The sequence below is a fragment of the Anomalospiza imberbis genome, chromosome 7 (genome assembly GCF_031753505.1).
Source record: "Anomalospiza imberbis isolate Cuckoo-Finch-1a 21T00152 chromosome 7, ASM3175350v1, whole genome shotgun sequence".
Classification (NCBI taxonomy): Eukaryota; Metazoa; Chordata; class Aves; order Passeriformes; family Viduidae; genus Anomalospiza; species Anomalospiza imberbis.
The window spans coordinates 1,636,222-1,653,694 of record NC_089687.1 but is presented as its reverse complement, the minus strand read 5'-3'; the positions used below and the strand labels follow the sequence as shown (position 1 = coordinate 1,653,694).

Genomic DNA, 17,473 nt, shown 5'->3' with positions numbered 1-17,473 from the left:
CTCTCTAAAATGTTTTTGCCTTGTTTTTTGCCTTTATTTTTTGTGGGTTCCTCCTCCCCAGATCTGTGGGACTGTTTCCTCCCTGACAGAGGTGTTTCTATGGGATTGCTATGCATCTTTCTTTCAGGCAGTGAAAGAAAACCTGACAAAGCTGTGCAATAGCAAAGACTGTGAAAAACCAAACCAACAGAGTAATTAAATTATTTTTTCACATCCAAAGTGTTCTTACTGCTGCAAACTCCTGCTGTGGGCTGAGAGCTGCAGCTGCCAGCTCTGCCCCCCTCCTGCTTCCTTTGGAGCAGCACGTGTGAGGTGAGCTGGGCTTAATTCCTTCCAGCAGGAGCCTGGGATTTGTACTGGATCTATTTTTCCATGTATTTTTGTACGACTCAAGCTAAGAGGAAATGTGCTTGTACGGGAGAGAGACTCTGCAAAGCCTCCCAGGCTTTGCCCCAAGGCCTTTGCTGGCAGCAGTTCTCCTTGTGGGAAGACGTTTTTTCCACGAGGAAATGATGGATTGGACAAGAGCTCTTTGTATATTGTGTACAGACTCACAGCAGATGTTGGGTAATAATTTATGGAGTTTTAATTGCATGGACTGCATTGCTGCTTCGTGGAGACCTTCAGCCAGAATTCCCAGGTTTTCCCTCTGGAATTCTGATCTGTATATATTGTACTGTAGCTATCCAGATGGATGTTTATTGAAAGGAACTGCTGCAGGTGGTTTTTGAACTTTTACATGGGCAAATAAAAGAGCAAATAGTTCCCAGACTTGGTCATGGCCTCATGGTTTGGTGGCTTCTGGGCTTTTTCTCTCTTCAGCTTCCCTTCACATTTGGATTCCCAAGGCTGGGAGGGACCTTGGAATGTCACCAGTGCTGGTGTAAGGTGGGAGCAGCTCCTCAAGGACAGGGTGGGATCTGCTCTGCAAAACCTTCAGTATTTTTTGCCCTGTTTGTGTCTCACGGAGGGAAGGGACAGGACAAACAGCCGGGAGCTACAAGAGGCAGCTCTGTGGGTCTTGCTGCTTTCCTGAGAAGTTGTTTTGGTTCCAGATCTGCCTCCTGAGGAGAGTTCAGCTTTCCATCCCATGCCCTGGGCAGGTAAGGATGTTCTGACCCGTGGAAGGGGTTTTGATCCCAACTCCCAGTGCTGGCAGTCCTGGACCCTGCCTTGGGGAAGGACATTTCCCTTCCAGGCTGCCTCTGCTGGGAATTCCCTCTGGACTCTGGATTCCTCAGGGGTGATGCTACAACCCCTGCTGTTAACTTGGATTTAGTCTATGGGAGCCACAATATCCAGGGATTTTTATTCCCTTCTTTCCTGTGGAGTGGCTGCTGCCAGTGGATGAAGCAAAAACTGATGTTCAAGTGTGGAATAACCCCAGATCTGGGTCCTTCCCTTCCCTTTTCCAGCACCACAGCATCCACCCATACTGCAGAAACCTCAGCTTTATTCATCACTAATTTACAGGAAATCACAGCTTTTGCCCCCAGAACAGCTGCAGGACAACACATTCATGAGAGCTCAGCAAGCAGGAGGAGAGGGGTGGTTGCTTTCCCCTCCCCAAATAAATTGGGTTGAAATACAAAGCTTAAATGGAAAAGGAAGTGAAGAGATTGAAACATTTTAGAACAGCCCAGAAAAATTCTCTCCTTGTGGGAGAACAAATCATTATGTGTGTGTTAGTCTTCAGCAATGGAATTTTGGAGATGTTGTTGAGTGTCGTAGTGTGCGATGAAATGTTGGAAATCCCAGACACTGGGAAGTGTTTGGCACTGGGAGAAAGGCAGGATGTGCTTAGAGGTACTTTCAGAAACGTTGTGAAATATTCCAGGTGTGTTTTGCTCTGCAGTTATTTCTGTTGTGGCTGGGGGGACCAGGAGGGCCCGGGGCCGGTGTCCCAGCCCCAGGGAGCTGTCCCAGCCCGGGGCAGGCTGGGCTCACACGGCCTCCACGTAGTTGGCCGGCAGCATGCCGGTCTTGCCGGTCCTCTGCACGGTGCCGTACATCCAGCCCTCGTCGATGGCCTGCACGTTGACAATGGTGTCCCCGTCCTTGAAGGACACCTCGTCCGCGTCCGCCGCCGTGTAGTCGTACATGGCCCGGAACGTCTTCTGCAGGGACACGAGGGACACGGTCAGAGCCTTATGGGGACACCAGGGACATGGTCACACCCTGACATGGCTCAGAACCTCTTCTGCAGGGACACCAGGGACATGGTCACACCCTGACATGGCCTGGAACATCTTCTGCAGGGACACTAGGGACATGGTCACACCCTGACATGGCCTGGAACGTCTTCTGCAGGGACACAAGGAACATGGTCACACCCTGACATGGCCTGGAACATCTTCTGCAGGGACACTAGGGACATGGTCACACCCTGACATGGCCTGGAACGTCTTCTGCAGGGACACAAGGAACATGGTCACACCCTGGCATGGCCTGGAACATCTTCTGCAGGGACACGAGGGACATGGTCACACCCTGACATGGCTCAGAACCTCTTCTGCAGGGACACAAGGGACATGGTCACACCCTGGCATGGCTCAGAACATCTTCTGCAGGGACACAAGGGACATGGTCACACCCTGGCATGGCCTGGAACCTCTTCTGCAGGGACACAAGGGACATGGTCACACCCTGACATGGCTCAGAACATCTGCAGGGACACAAGGGACATGGTCACACCCTGGCATGGCCTGGAACATCTGCAGGGACACAAGGGACATGGTCACACCCTGACATGGCCTGGAACCTCTTCTGCAGGGACACAAGGGACATGGTCACACCCTGGCATGGCCTGGAACATCTGCAGGGACACAAGGGACATGGTCACACCCTGGCATGGCCTGGAACATCTGCAGGGACACAAGGGACATGGTCACACCCTGGCATGGCCTGGAACCTCTTCTGCAGGGACACAAGGGACATGGTCACACCCTGGCATGGCCTGGAACCTCTTCTGCAGGGACACAAGGGACATGGTCACACCCTGACATGGCTCAGAACATCTTCTGCAGGGACACAAGGGACATGGTCACACCCTGGCATGGCCTGGAACATCTTCTGCAGGGACACAAGGGACATGGTCACACCCTGGCATGGCCTGGAACATCTTCTGCAGGGACACAGGACAGAAGGGACGTGGCCAAAGCCTCACAGGGGACACAAGGGACATGGTCACACCCTGGCATGGCCCAGACCCTCTTCAGAAGGGACACAAGAGACAGAAGCCTTACAGGGGACAGTATGTCTTCAGGGACACAAAGGGACAGAAGGGACATGGTCACACCTTGACATGGGACAAAAGAGATGCGGTCAGACCCTGATATGGCCCGGAATGTCTTCTGCAGGGACAGAAGGGACATGGTCAGAGCCTTACAGGGGACAGAATGTCTTGAGGGACAGAAAGGGACATGGTCAAAGTCTGGCATGGCCCTGAATGTCTTCTGCAGGAACACCAAGGGACACGGTCAAACCCCAGGGGATGGGATTGCTGTCACAGCAGGATCTGGCTGCTCCTTCAAATCTCCTGGCTGTGGATTCCTCTCCCTCCCTGAGCCCCTTGGGCACCTGAGTGCCACAGCCCCGGGGCGTGCTGGTGACACTGAGCCTGAGCAGTGTCCTCACGGTGGCCTTGGGCACCATCAGCTCCAAGTGTCACTTTGAAGTTGTTGCCTCCCAGCAGTTTTTGGAGGCCATGCCATTCCCACTGTCCTTTACTCCAGAGGCAATCCCTGAATGAGCACTTCCACTCTTCAGTTTTCAGGGGCTGAGTAGGAAGAAGAGCTCATTCCGAGCTTCCAGGCACAGGGGAGGCCCTGTCCCACTTAAGTCCCTGTCCCACCTGGTTTCATACAGAGCTTCAGCCCCATGGTCTGGAATGTCACCAACTCAGGCTTGGATTAACACTATTAATTAGTGTTAATTAATTAGTGTTAATTAATTATTAATTAGTGGCCTTGACACCTCTAGGTCCCCAGATCTCCCAGGGTTACTCACCCCAGCAGTGGAGGGGTGGGAAGGCACCGAGGACACCGTGGTTTGCTGGGTGGCCACCGAGGACGAGCGCTGCTGTGGCAACTCAATGGTCTTGACCTGCTTGTAGCCCACTGCAGAGAGCGTGGGGTTATTATGGGATGGAGAAGGATCATTGTGAGGGGTTATTTATGATGGGGTTGTGATGGAGCTCATTGGGATAAAGATCATTGTGGGGGGTTATTATGGGGTTGTGATGGAGCTGGTTGGGATGAAGATCATTGTGTGGGGTTATTATGGGGTTGTGATGGAGCTGGTTGGGATGAAGATCATTGTGTGGGGTTATTTATTATGGGATTGTGATGGAGCTGGTTGGGATAAACATCATTGTGTGGGGTTATTATGGGATTGTGATGGGGCTGGTTGGGATAAACATCATTGTTTGGGGTTATTATGGGATTGTGATGGAGCTGGTTGGGATAAACATCATTGTGTGGGGTTATTATGGGATTGTGATGGAGCTGGTTGGGATAAACATCATTGTGTGGGGTTATTATGGGGTTGTGATGGAGCTGGTTGGAATAAACATCATTGTGTGGGGTTATTATGGGGTTGTGATGGAGCTGGTTGGGATGAAGATCATTGTGTGGGGTTATTATGGGGTTGTGATGGAGCTGGTTGGGATGAAGATCATTGTGTGGGGTTATTATGGGGTTGTGATGGAGCTGGTTGGGATGAAGATCATTGTGTGGGGTTATTATGGGGTTGTGATGGAGCTGGTTGGAATAAACATCATTGTGTGGGGTTATTATGGGATTGTGATGGAGCTGGTTGGAATAAACATCATTATGTGGGGTTATTATGGGGTTGTGATGGAGCTGGTTGGGATGAAGATCATTGTGTGGGGTTATTATGGGGTTGTGATGGAGCTGGTTGGGATGAAGATCATTGTGTGGGGTTATTATGGGGTTGTGATGGAGCTGGTTGGGATGAAGATCATTGTGTGGGGTTATTATGGGGTTGTGATGGAGCTGGTTGGGATGAAGATCATTGTGTGGGGTTATTATGGGGTTGTGATGGAGCTGGTTGGGATGAAGATCATTGTGTGGGGTTATTATGGGGTTGTGATGGAGCTGGTTGGGATAAACATCATTGTGTGGGGTTATTATGGGGTTGTGATGGAGCTGGTTGGGATGAAGATCATTGTGTGGGGTTATTATGGGGTTGTGATGGAGCTGGTTGGGATGAAGATCATTGTGTGGGGTTATTATGGGGTTGTGATGGAGCTGGTTGGGATGAAGATCATTGTGTGGGGTTATTATGGGGTTGTGATGGAGCTGGTTGGGATGAAGATCATTGTGTGGGGTTATTATGGGGTTGTGATGGAGCTGGTTGGGATGAAGATCATTGTGTGGGGTTATTATGGGGTTGTGATGGGGCTGGTTGGGATAAAGATCAGGGATGGGCCACGGGGGTGGGTTAAGGTCAGTTTCAAAAGTACATTTTCAGCTGTTGCTGGTGCGCACCCCAACATTTTGTAGATGCGTTTTTTCCTGGCTGTGGGGATTGCTGCACACACTCCCCTGAGCAGCTGGGGAGCCTGTGTGTCCCCACGGGTGTGGCCGTACCTGTGGCCGTGGTGGTGAAGAAGCCCCCGTTGCTGTAGTAGGACAGGCGCTGGTCGGTGCCGTCCGAGGGCTCAGATTTCTCGTCGGCCGCACCGCTGATGCTCAGGGCGCTGGCGGAGCGCGAGTGCTCCCGGCTGCGGCGCTGCGCCTGGACTGGGGGGACAGCAGGGACAGTCACCAGCCCCGGGGCTCAGAGCCACCAACCCCGGGGCTCTCAGAGCCACCAGCCCTGGGGCTCTCAGAGTCACCAGCCCTGATGTTCAGAGTCAGCAACCCTGGGGCTCTCAGAGCCACCAACCCCAGAGCTGAGACCTCGTAGAATCCAGCCCTGCTAAGCTCAACTTTTCCACGATCCCAGTGTAGTTTTATAGTGCCATTGTGGGATTGCCCAGTGCTTTTTTAAGTATTCCATGCTGAATTTCTGCTCTTCAATATTCACAGTGTTTTATCCTTTCTCCAGCCTCTTTCCCCTTAGTCCTCGTTGCTTACAAATTTTTTATTCTAGTTATCCTGTGATTTTCTTCCTGACACAGCACTGGACCATCCACCCAGGTATTTTTCCTCTCAGACAGGAGTTTAAGAAAAGGTCACTGAGAACAGCCTGTTCAGTAATTCCAAAAGGAAGCACAGGTTGTGTCATGGCAGCTGTGGATCATATAAACAATCCTCCTCCTTCCTCTGTTGGTTCATTGATGATAGGAAAATTAATAATTAATTTTTTGAACGTAAGTTACACTGGTGAGGAGCAGCTACAGCCAATTTCTCTGCAGTCCCCTGTGTCCCTTGGGGTCTCTCAGCTCTGTTTGGCACCCAGACCCCATTCTTGCAGGAGTTCAAATCCCATTTTCCCCTTGGAGCCCGTGGGACACACCTGAGATCATGTGCAGGCTCCGGGATTGGATGTTGTCCTCGGCGGGGTCGTAGTCGAAGACGGAGCCGGGGTTGGTTCTCCACACCCGGAGCCCTGCAGGAAAAAGGACATTTCCTGAGGAGAGGCCCAGCAGGACAGGAGCTGTGCCCTTCCCAGCCCTGGGAGTGGCCAAGGCCAGGTTGGATGGGGCTTGGAGCAGCCTGGGATAGTGGGAGGTGTCCTGCTCATGGCAGGGTGGGACTGGATGAGCTTTAATGTCCCTCCACCCCAAACCAGTCTGGAATTCTTTGAAAAATCACCCTTATTTTATAAATCAGTGCTTCTCAATCCTATAGCACAAATTTGGCTTTTTTACAATCAATCTACAGCACGGTATTTCTCTAAGAGATAGAGATGGAGTTCAAAATAGAAGAACCATAAATGCAGTGTGCCATTATCAAGGTGGGGACAGCAGGTCACAGGTCATTTACAGCTGTTGGCAGAGAATATTTCCAAAAAGGACTTGGGTAAGAACATCTCCAGGTGGTGATGAACTGGAATTGATGTGGCTGAGCTTAAATTAAACCCCTCCTGTAGCAGATGTGCCCAGGTCTCCTGACCTGTGAGGTTCTCCTGGTCCTGGTCCACGCGTTTCCGCTCCATCTGCACCACCCTCCTCTGGATGCCCCTGTAGCTGATGTCACTGAAGTCCTGCATGTTCTTCTTCACGCGCTCCGTGATGGGGTCGGTCACCACGGGCGTGAAGCTCCCTTTGCTCTTCTCAAAGTCCTCATGGTACTTCACCTGCAATTCCAAAGGATTTGGATTCCTGCTTCCCCCAGGGGCATTTCCAGCTCCTGAACTTTGGCTTTCCCAATCCTAATCCCAGACTTGCTTTAGCATTAAAGCCTTGGGTACCCAAACCTGGTAGGACACGCCGTCCTTGCTGCCAGGCAGGGTGATTTTTATACTGAACTCCCTTCCCAGGGGAAGGACACCTCTGGAAGTGCTCTTACAGTGGAGATGTGTTTCTGGGTCTCCCGCACGCGCCGCATCTCCGGGGTGTCCAGGACGTAGGCGGCTTTTCCTTGGACTTGCTTGCGGAAACTGTCGGAGTAAAGAACCTGCCAGGGGAGGAGGAGCACAGGAGTTACCTCTGGAGCACCAGGCTGCCAAAGAAGGGCCAGTCCCAGATTTTTATACAATTTTTTATAAGTGGCTCTTAGTGAAGAACCGTAATTTTATACGTCACAGAGTGTTATGGCAGTAGTTTGAAATTTAACTCTTAAAAAACCCCCAAGCGACCCCAATTCATCACAGAAATACTTGATTGCACCAGAAAGTTTTCAAGAATTCCATATCCTTCCAAACCTCTCCAATCTGAATGAGGATTTCAGGGATGGAATGTTGTTTTCCTGCGTTTCACCCACCGAGCTGATGTTCTCCTGGTTGCGTTTGGCTCTCTCCATCTCCGGGGTCAGCGGGGTCGGAGTTCCCTTGGCCATGTGCTCCTTGTACAGCACCTGCAGGGCACAAACAAAGCTCGGGCTGGAAGAATTCCAGCTTTTCCTGGGAGTGGGGTTAATGTGCAAGCAAACTCAGCCCTGCAGAGTGGAAAAGATCTCGGGAAACAAAGCGGCTGAAACGTTACTGGCAAAAGGTAAAAAAAAATTTAAAAATCAAAGGGCAAATAGGCAAAAATAAGGAAAACTGGGAAAATAAGGCTGAATTAGGTGGAGTTGGGCTGAGGATGGTTATTTTTGACACAAGGTACTTGGCTGTGCTTTCAGTACCGAGCTGATTTGTTCTTGGTTCCGCTTGACTCTCTCCATCTCCGGAGTGATCGGGCTGGGAGTGGCCTTCCCTAAACCTTCCCTGTATGCAACCTACAGACCACAAAGGAACTCAGTCACAGGGCAGAACTTCACAACTGGGATGTTACTGGGTTTACACTCAACACCGGCCGTTAGGAAAGGGAAAAAAAAAAATTAAGGAAAAATCGTATTAACAAGTTAAACAACAAAAAAAATCCTTTAAAATTAGGAAAGGGGGGGAAAAAGTCAGGAAAAATAGTATTAACAAGTTAAATGACAAAAAAAAATCCTTTAAAATTAGGAAAGGGGGGGAAAAAAGGAAAAATTGTATTAACAAGTTAAACAACAAAAAAAAAATCCTTTGAAGTTTGGAAAGGAGGGGGGAAAATCAGGAAAAATCATATTAACAAGTTAAACGACAAAGAGATCCTTTAGAATTACAGTACTTAAGAGGTGACTTTTGAAAGAAAAAAATTAGAGGGTTAAATAAAACCAGGCAGAGTGAGGTTACTCAGAAGAGCTCTGTGCCATCCTCTGGTGTTAAGCACGGCAGCGGGAGGTTTGGGAAGGGTTTTCCCGGGGGAATACCGAGCTAATCTGCTCCTGGTTGCGTTTGACTCGCTCCATCTCGGGAGTGACGGGCGTGGGGGTCGCCTGCCCCACGTTCTCTTTGTACAACACCTGCAGGACACACAACAGCGAGCCGGGCTCTTACACAGCCCCGAGGCACCGCGGCCGGAACACAAACTATTACTTTGTCACCGGAGCTCAAAACCTCAAACGTTTAGTGCTGCCGGGAGGGGTGAGGAACAGGGAGGGGTGTGGTGTTATATTTTAGTTGAATGGTGTGCTCTGTCTCACCCCTCGAAAATGTACGGTTTATTCCAAGCCAGTGATCCCCCCCTGCAATATCCTGTGTCTGTAATCCCATCGGCCCGATCTGTTCCGCGCCCACTTTGAATCTCCCTGTTCAGTGTGCCGGGGGACGTTTCTCTCTCTCTTCTCCGGCTCTCCTGGCCGGTGCTCTCTCAGCCCCTCTCTCGCCCTCCCCTTTCCCCCCCTGTCCCTCAGAAACCGTGCTGCCTCCTGGGGGTAGGATCCCCAATAAACCCCCATCTAATGAGCACCCTCAGAAGCCCTCTGGAGTCTCCTTGCCTGCCTGCTGCCACCAGCAAACTCACAGCCTTGGGGACCCCCCCGGGGACACCCCCAGGGGGGTCCCCCCCTGAAACGCGCCGCTACAAATGGCACCCAACGTGGGGCTTGAACCGCTACAGAGGGGAAAACTGGGATTTGGGAAACTGGGACCTATCCAGGTGGCTACAGAGGCGGCTCTAAAAAGCTGTTTAAGAAATGCTTTAGCTGCTTTTAAAATATCTATATTTGAAGCAATTCCTGATCTTTTTAGGAGGGAGCTGGAAGTTTTGTTGCTACACTGCCCCAGTAATGATGTCAGGGATGGGTGCTTTTCCCTGAAGTCAAATCCACCTGAAAATCCAATGAAAGGTGAAACACTGAACACAGAGAGAAGCCTGAATATCCCTGGAAAACCTGGGCTAGTAAGGGAATGAAATGAACTCTATGTCCCTTCCAACCCAAACATTCCCTGATCCCCACCAAGGGATCTGAACTCTTGAGATGATCTGGATAGAACCCACAAATTCACAAACCAAGTTGTAAAAAAGGCCTAAAATTCTGGATCACACTGTTAACACAGAAGTAATCTGGGTTTAGAATGGGCAATTAATGTGCAGAAGAAAAGAAATGCATCTCCTTTTAAATTAAAACCAGCTCTGAGTGGGAGTTAGGCTGTTACTTGATTAGGTTGAAGCACAAAGGAAAACCAGAAATTTCTGGGAAGGTACCGAGCTAATGATCTCTTGATTGCGTTTGACTCTCTCCATCTCGGGGGTGATGGGGGTTGGGGTCACCTTCCCCACATTTTCCTTGTACAAGACCTACAGGATAAAAGGGAGTGCCCAAATGTCATTGAAAAGGAAAAGAAAAACAACAACAAAAAAAAAAAAAAAAAAAACAAAAAAAAAAAAAAAAAAAAAAACAAAAAAAAACCCCAAAAAGAACAGACAAAGAGCTTTGGAGCCGTCACACCGAGTTAGGGCTGGGGCACAGGAGGAGGAGTTGGAGCTTTGCCATTAATTAATCCGGGATGCAGGAATGGGCCCTGGCTGGAAACATCGACAGTAAAGCACAGGGGGAGTAAGAAAGGGTTAAAAAAATTCAATCAGGACAACACCATCCACCCCAAAGGAGGTTTTTTTTCCTAGTAAAACCCTGCCTGGGGCAGAGTTAAAGAGAAGCCGGTGCAGTCTGTGTGTGAGCTCGGGCAGGGCCTCGGGGCAGAGGCATTTCAGGGGTTAATAAGCACAGGTTGCTGAGGCTCCAGCCAGGTTAAACACTCCACTCCGGTTTTTAGGAACTTTTCCTGCTGGAAGTACCGAGCTAATGATCTCTTGGTTGCGTTTGACCCTCTCCATCTCGGGAGTGACGGGGGTGGGGGTGGCTTTCCCTATGTTTTCCTTGTACAACACCTGTGGGGCGAGAGAGAGGAGGCAGAGAAAGGCACAGTCAGGAACAGCTCTCCCCACGCGTTCTTTGCCCTGGGATTTCGTCCCGCAGGTGGTTTTAAAGAAGCTCCTGGGTGCTGTTTTAGTAGAGGAGTAGTTTGGCAGCCTGGCTTGAGCTGCTGCTGCTGGATGGGGTAAGTACTGCACCAAAGAGCACAAAATCCCCCTGGAGGGGCTGAGCACAGCAAGAAAACCCAATTAACTGCTTTAAAAGAAATGGCAGCACTGCAGAGAAAATGAGAGGATTTTGAGTGGGTTTAGGATTAGAAGAGGACATTAAAATCACTCTTAAAACCAAGATCAACTGACCCGAGTTAACATTTCAACCTGAGAAAGCCACGAGTGAGGAGTGAGCCCTGCTCTGAGCTGCGTTATTTTGGGACAAATCCTGCTCCAAACGGTTAAAAAGGGCTTGGAAAGAGTTAAAAGGTTTCAAATCTGGGTTTAAAGAGTTAAAGGGGAGTTTTGCTCTTGGCAAAGTACCGAGCTGCAAATCTCCTGGTTGCGTTTGACCCTCTCCATCTCGGGGGTGACAGGAGTGGGGGTCCCTGTCCCCACGCTCTCTTTGTACAACACCTGCACAAGAAGAGACCATCCAAACCCATCAGCATTCATTAAATCCACGTTTTCCTGCGGAATGGGAGCTTTCGAACCCCCACTGCAGCCTCCTGAGAAGCCGCACCCTCCCTCACTCATGGTTAAAACAATGCACGACGAATTTTAGATATAAAAAAACCCACATATAAAGGGAAGTTGGAACTGGGAACAAAACGGTTAGAAACGTTAACAACAACGTAAATATTCGTAAATAACTCCGAACAACGTAAATATTTGTAAATAATTCCACCAGTGAAGATGTGGGAGGTCAGTGACACACTGAGGGAGAGAGGATTATTATGAGGATGTGTTTGTGGGGCTGTGTTTGTGGGGATGTGTTTGTGGTGTTTGTGGGGATAAGTTTATGATGATTGTTTATGAGGATGTGTTTGTGGGGATGTGTTTATGGTGTTTATGAGGATGTGTTTGTGGGGCTGTGTTTATGATGATTGTGGGGATGTGTTTGTGGGGATGTGTTTGTGGTGTTGTGTTTGTGGGGATGTTTATGAGGATGTGTTTGCAAGGATGTGTTTGTGGTGTGTATGAGGATGTGTTTATGATGATTGTTTATGAGGATGTGTTTGTGGGGATGTGTTTGTGGGGATGTGTTTGTGGGGATGTCTTTGTGGTGTTTATGAGGATTATTTGCAAGGATGTGTTTGTGGTGTTTGTGGGGATGTTTATGAGGATGTGTTTGCGAGGATGTGTTTGTGGTGTTTGTGGGGATGTGTTTGTGGTGTTTGTGGGGATGTGTTTGTGGTGTTGTGTTTGTGGGGATGTTTATGAGGATGTGTTTGGGAGGATGTGTTTGTGGTGTTTATGAGGATTGTTTATGAGGATGTGTTTGTGGGGATGTGTTTGTGGGGATGTGTTTGTGGGGATGTGTTTGTGGGGATGTCTTTGTGGTGTTTATGAGGATTGTTTGCAAGGATGTGTTTGTGGTGTTTGTGGGGATGTTTATGAGGATGTGTTTGCGAGGATGTGTTTGTGGTGTTTATGAGGATGTGTTTGTGGGGATGTGTTTGTGGTGTTGTGTTTGTGGGGATGTTTATGAGGATGTGTTTGGGAGGATGTGTTTGTGGTGTTTATGAGGATTGTTTATGGGGATGTGTTTGTGGGGATGTTTGTGAAGATGCGTTTATGAGGATGGTTTACGAGGACGTGTTTCCGAGCTGATTAGGCGGAAAGAGGAGAGGAACTGTGTTTTTTAAGGAAGATTAGGGAGTGCAGCTCAAGGGAAAGCTCCTGGTCCCCACGATACCGAGCTGAGGTGCTCCTGGTTGCGCCTGACCCGCTCCAGCTCGGGGGTGACCGGGATCGGGGTGCCCGTGCCCAGCTCCTCCCGGTACAGAACCTGCGGGAGAACAGCGGGGTCAGGGCAGCCAGGACAGAAACTGGGGATGGAAGGGAGAAAAGATGGAATCCTGCTCCAGACAGCAGCGCTGCTCACGCCTGGACACAAAAGCGGGCGGAAAAAGCTGTGAAAGCACCAAAAAAAATCACAAATCAAGCAGTTCTGGTTCCTCCCCCAGCCCAGCGCATCCCACCCAGGCACGGTTTAGTTCTCAAGGGGAAAAATCAGGAAAATCGGGAAATTTCACTCCACGGAAAAAAACTGAAGGGGGAATTAAATAAGGAAAAGAGGGTGGGTTTTTAAGAGATAAAAAAAATATAAATTGTTGGGGCTAAATAAGGAAAGGGGGCAGGGTTCTAAGAGTTAAAAAAAGAATGGTGGGGATTAAATTGGGAAAACTGGGTGGGTTTTTAAGAGCTAAAAAAAAAAGAATTGTGGGGACTAAATAAGGAAAGAGGGTGCGGTTTTATGAGTTTAAAAAACCAGGATGGTTGGGGCTAAATACAGGAAACAGGGCGGGTTTTAAGAGTTAAAAAAAAAAAAGAGATTCTTGAGAATAAGTAAGGAAAATTTTTAAGAATTCAAATAGAATTGGTGGGACTAAATAAGGAAAATAGGGTGGATTTTATGAGTTAAAAAAAAAAAAAAAGGATTGTTGGGACTAAATAAAATAAATAGGGTGGGATTTTAAGAGTTAAAAAAAAAAAAAACTTCTGGGACCAAGCAAGGACAAGAGGGTGGAATTTTAAGAGGTAAAATAAAGGATTTTTGGGACTAATTAAGGAAAAAAGGGGGGAGGGTTTAAGAGTTAAAAAAAACCAGCAATCACACTCCAAAAGGTGGGATTCAATTACTAAAATGATGTAATTAAAAATCAAGGGAATAAGAACAAAGTAAGTAATAATTATGAAGGAAAATAGATTCTGAGAGGGACCAGGATATTATTTTTTGGGTAAGTCAATTATAAGGAAAGAAGAATATTGTTTTGTTGGTTAAAATGTATTTTAAAATCGATTAAAGGGGATTTTTTTTGGCTTTTGGAATTCAAAAATACCGAGCTAAAGTTTTCTTGATTGCGTTTGACCCTCTCAATCTCGGGGGTGACAGGGGTGGGGGTTCCTGTCCCCAGCTCCTCCTTGTACAACACCTGTGGGGCAACAGGGCAGTCAGAAAGAGGTAAAAACAAGAACCAAAACCACCCAGAGCATCAGAGAGGGGCTGCTGACACATCCTGGGGGGAACAATCCCTGGGGATAAAAACTCATCTTAAAATCTGATATGACTGCGGCTGAAGGAGGGTGGGATACTGGGAAAAAAGGATATATTTATGTATCAGTAATATACTATATCACATATTATCAATCATTATATATAATATATATATTAATCAATGGCTATATAATTATATATTTTTTTAATGTTATGTATTACATACATATAATTTCCAGTGCTCTCCTGGTTTCAGTGGCACTTCCCTCATCTTTCCACACATTCCAACACCCCCAGAACACTTCCAGTGCATCCCTGCCACATTTGCCAAAGGAAAAGGCACCAAAGCCAAGGGAAAAGGCACCAGAGCCAAGGCAGGAGGAATCCAGACACCAATCCCAGCTGATTTCCCATCCCACACCCATCCCAGCAGGCTCAGGGATCACAGCCACGGTTTTGGGTCAGGCAGGAAATAGTTTGGCTTTTACACATGGGAAAACCAGGGGAAATCACAAATAATCAAGGATTCAAGGGATTAAGAAAAGGAAAAGCAGACCATAAAAAATATGGCAGGAAAAAGATGGGAAGAAGGAATCTAAACTCATTAGTGATGGTCTAATCAAAATAAATCAGGGATTACAGAGGAAAAATGGCAGGACACAAGGAATGGGGTGTTTTTTGTCAATCAATTATTTTGGGGTTAAGAATTTTTTTAAATCGATTAAAGGGGATTTTTTTTTTTGCTTTTGGAATTCAAAAATACCGAGCTAAAGTTTTCTTGATTGCGTTTGACCCTCTCAATCTCGGGGGTGACAGGGGTGGGGGTTCCTGTCCCCAGCTCCTCCTTGTACAACACCTGTGGGGCAACAGGGCAGTCAGAAAGAGGTAAAAACAAGAACCAAAACCACCCAGAGCATCAGAGAGGGGCTGCTGACACATCCTGGGGGGAACAATCCCTGGGGATAAAAACTCATCTTAAAATCTGATATGACTGCGGCTGAAGGAGGGTGGGATACTGGGAAAAAAGGATATATTTATGTATCAATAACATAATACATTATATGTTATCAATATTATGTGTAATTTATAAATATATATTAATCAATTAATATATAATTTTATATATTATTACATACATATAATTTCCAGTGCTCTCCTGGTTTCAGTGGCACCTCCCTCATCTTTCCACACATTCCAACACCCCCAGAACACTTCCAGTGCATCCCTGCCACATTTGCCAAAGGAAAAGGCACCAAAGCCAAGGGAAAAGGCACCAAAGCCAAGGCAGGAGGAATCCAGACACCAATCCCAGCTGATTTCCCATCCCACACCGATCCCAGCAGGCTCAGGGATCACAGCCACGGTTTTGGGTCAGGCAGGAAATAGTTTGGCTTTTACACATGGGAAAACCAGGGGAAATCACAAATAATCAAGGATTCAAGGGATTAAGAAAAGGAAAAGCAGACCATAAAAAATATGGCAGGAAAAAGATGGGAAGAAGGAATCTAAACTCATTAGTGATGGGTCTAATCAAAATAAATCAGGGATTACAGAGGAAAAATGGCAGAACACAAGGAATGGGGTGTTCTTGTGTCAATCAATTATTTTGGGGTTAAGATTATTTTAAAATTGATTAAAGGGGATTTTTTTTTTGGTTTTTGGAATTCAAAAATACCGAGCTAAAGTTTTCTTGATTGCGTTTGACCCTCTCAATCTCGGGGGTGACAGGGGTGGGGGTTCCTGTCCCCAGCTCCTCCTTGTACAACACCTGTGGGGCAACAGGGCAGTCAGAAAGAGGTAAAAACAAGAACCAAAACCACCCCGAGCATCAGAGAGGGGCTGCTGACACGTCCTGGGGGGAACAATCCCTGGGGATAAAAACTCATCTTAAAATCTGATATGACTGCGGCTGAAGGAGGGTGGGATACTGGGAAAAAAGGATATATTTATATATCAGTAATATACTATATCACATATTATCAATCATTATATATAATATATATATTAATCAATGGCTATATAATTATATATTTTTTTATGTTATGTATTACATACATATAATTTCCAGTGCTCTCCTGGTTTCAGTGGCACTTCCCTCATCTTTCCATACATTCCAACACCCCCAGAACACTTCCAGTGCATCCCTGCCACATTTGCCAAAGGAAAAGGCACCAGAGCCAAGGGAAAAGGCACCAGAGCCAAAGGAAAAGGCACCAGAGCCAAGGGAAGAGGCACCAGAGCCAAAGGAAAAGGCACCAAAGCCAAGGCAGGAGGAATCCAGACACCAATCCCAGCTGATTTCCCATCCCACACCGATCCCAGCAGGCTCCGGGATCACAGCCACGGGTCTGGGTCAGGCAGGAAATAGTTTGGATTTTACACATGGGAAAACCAGGGGAAATCACAAATAATCAAGGATTCAAGGGATTAAGAAAAGGAAAAGCAGACCAAAAAAAATATGGCAGGAAAAAGATGGGAAGAAGGAATCTAAACTCATTAGTGATGGTCTAATCAAAATAAATCAGGGATTACAGAGGAAAAATGGCAGGACACAAGGAATGGGGTGTTCTTGTGTCAATCAATTATTTTGGGGTTAAGAATTTTTTAAAATCGATTAAAGGGGATTTTTTTTTTTTGGTTTTTGGAATTCAAAAATACCGAGCTAAAGTTTTCTTGATTGCGTTTGACCCTCTCAATCTCGGGGGTGACAGGGGTGGGGGTTCCTGTCCCCAGCTCCTCCTTGTACAACACCTGTGGGGCAACAGGGCAGTCAAAAAGAGGTAAAAACAAGAACCAAAATCTGCATTTGCTGGAGGGAATTAAGGGAATTTTATGCCCACTAAATGTACTTGAAAGCAGGAAAAGTTAGGGAGCATAAATCAGTTATTATTTGTGATAAATTCAGCTGGGATTACAAACCCCACTGCTTGGATAGGCTCCAGCAGAGGAACAAAGTATTACTGGAAGGGAATTCAGCAAATTATTTTAAAAAATAGGTTTAAAAATGCAAAATAGCTTAGACTTCAGGAAAAAAATTAATGCACATGAAACATCCAGTGTTAAATTATAAGAAAAATATTTTTAAAAACATGTACGTAAAATATGGTGCTAAAAACATAAGAGCAGAAAGGGGATTTTTTTATGAGTTAACTTGAGGGGATTTAAAGTTTGCAGGTGTTAAATAGCCACAGAAAACTGAGTTTTTTCCTGTAATGACAAAAAGATACCGAGCTAAAATTCTCCTGGTTGCGTTTGACCCTCTCCATCTCAGGAGTGACAGGAACTGGGGTGCCAACCCCCAACCCCTCCTTGTACAACACCTGTGGGCAGCAGGAGTGTGGAAATAAAATAAAATAAAATAAAATAAAATAAAATAAAATAAAATAAAATAAAATAAAATAAAATAAAATGGGAGGTCAGGGAGGAGAGAGAGAGAGAAGAGAAATAATATT

The 17,473-nt window shown here is 47.0% G+C and overlaps 1 protein-coding gene across 23 annotated transcripts in view; it reads right to left on the bottom strand.

Annotated features, from left to right (window-relative positions):
• Positions 1 to 1,756: 1,756 nt before the first annotated feature.
• Positions 1,757 to 17,473, bottom strand: part of NEB (nebulin) — a 102,363-nt gene continuing 86,646 nt past the window's right edge. For 4 of the 23 annotated variants that reach the window (XM_068195090.1, XM_068195094.1, XM_068195097.1 and 1 more), the window contains 11 exons: positions 10,733 to 10,825; positions 10,142 to 10,234; positions 8,865 to 8,957; positions 8,256 to 8,348; positions 7,893 to 7,985; positions 7,479 to 7,586; positions 7,083 to 7,266; positions 6,484 to 6,576; positions 5,613 to 5,765; positions 4,009 to 4,118; positions 1,758 to 2,117 (listed from right to left, as the gene is read on the bottom strand). In XM_068195090.1, the coding sequence (XP_068051191.1) occupies positions 1,944 to 2,117; positions 4,009 to 4,118; positions 5,613 to 5,765; positions 6,484 to 6,576; positions 7,083 to 7,266; positions 7,479 to 7,586; positions 7,893 to 7,985; positions 8,256 to 8,348; positions 8,865 to 8,957; positions 10,142 to 10,234; positions 10,733 to 10,825 (1,287 nt within the window). In that variant the 3' untranslated portion in view covers positions 1,758 to 1,943. Of the gene's footprint in view, positions 2,118 to 4,008; positions 4,119 to 5,612; positions 5,766 to 6,483; positions 6,577 to 7,082; positions 7,267 to 7,478; positions 7,587 to 7,892; positions 7,986 to 8,255; positions 8,349 to 8,864; positions 8,958 to 10,141; positions 10,235 to 10,732; positions 10,826 to 11,344; positions 11,438 to 12,719; positions 12,813 to 13,866; positions 13,960 to 14,784; positions 14,878 to 15,696; positions 15,790 to 16,610; positions 16,773 to 17,473 lie in introns of those variants that run through there. The other 19 variants (XM_068195088.1, XM_068195091.1, XM_068195095.1 and 16 more) reach the window with 9 other exon arrangements.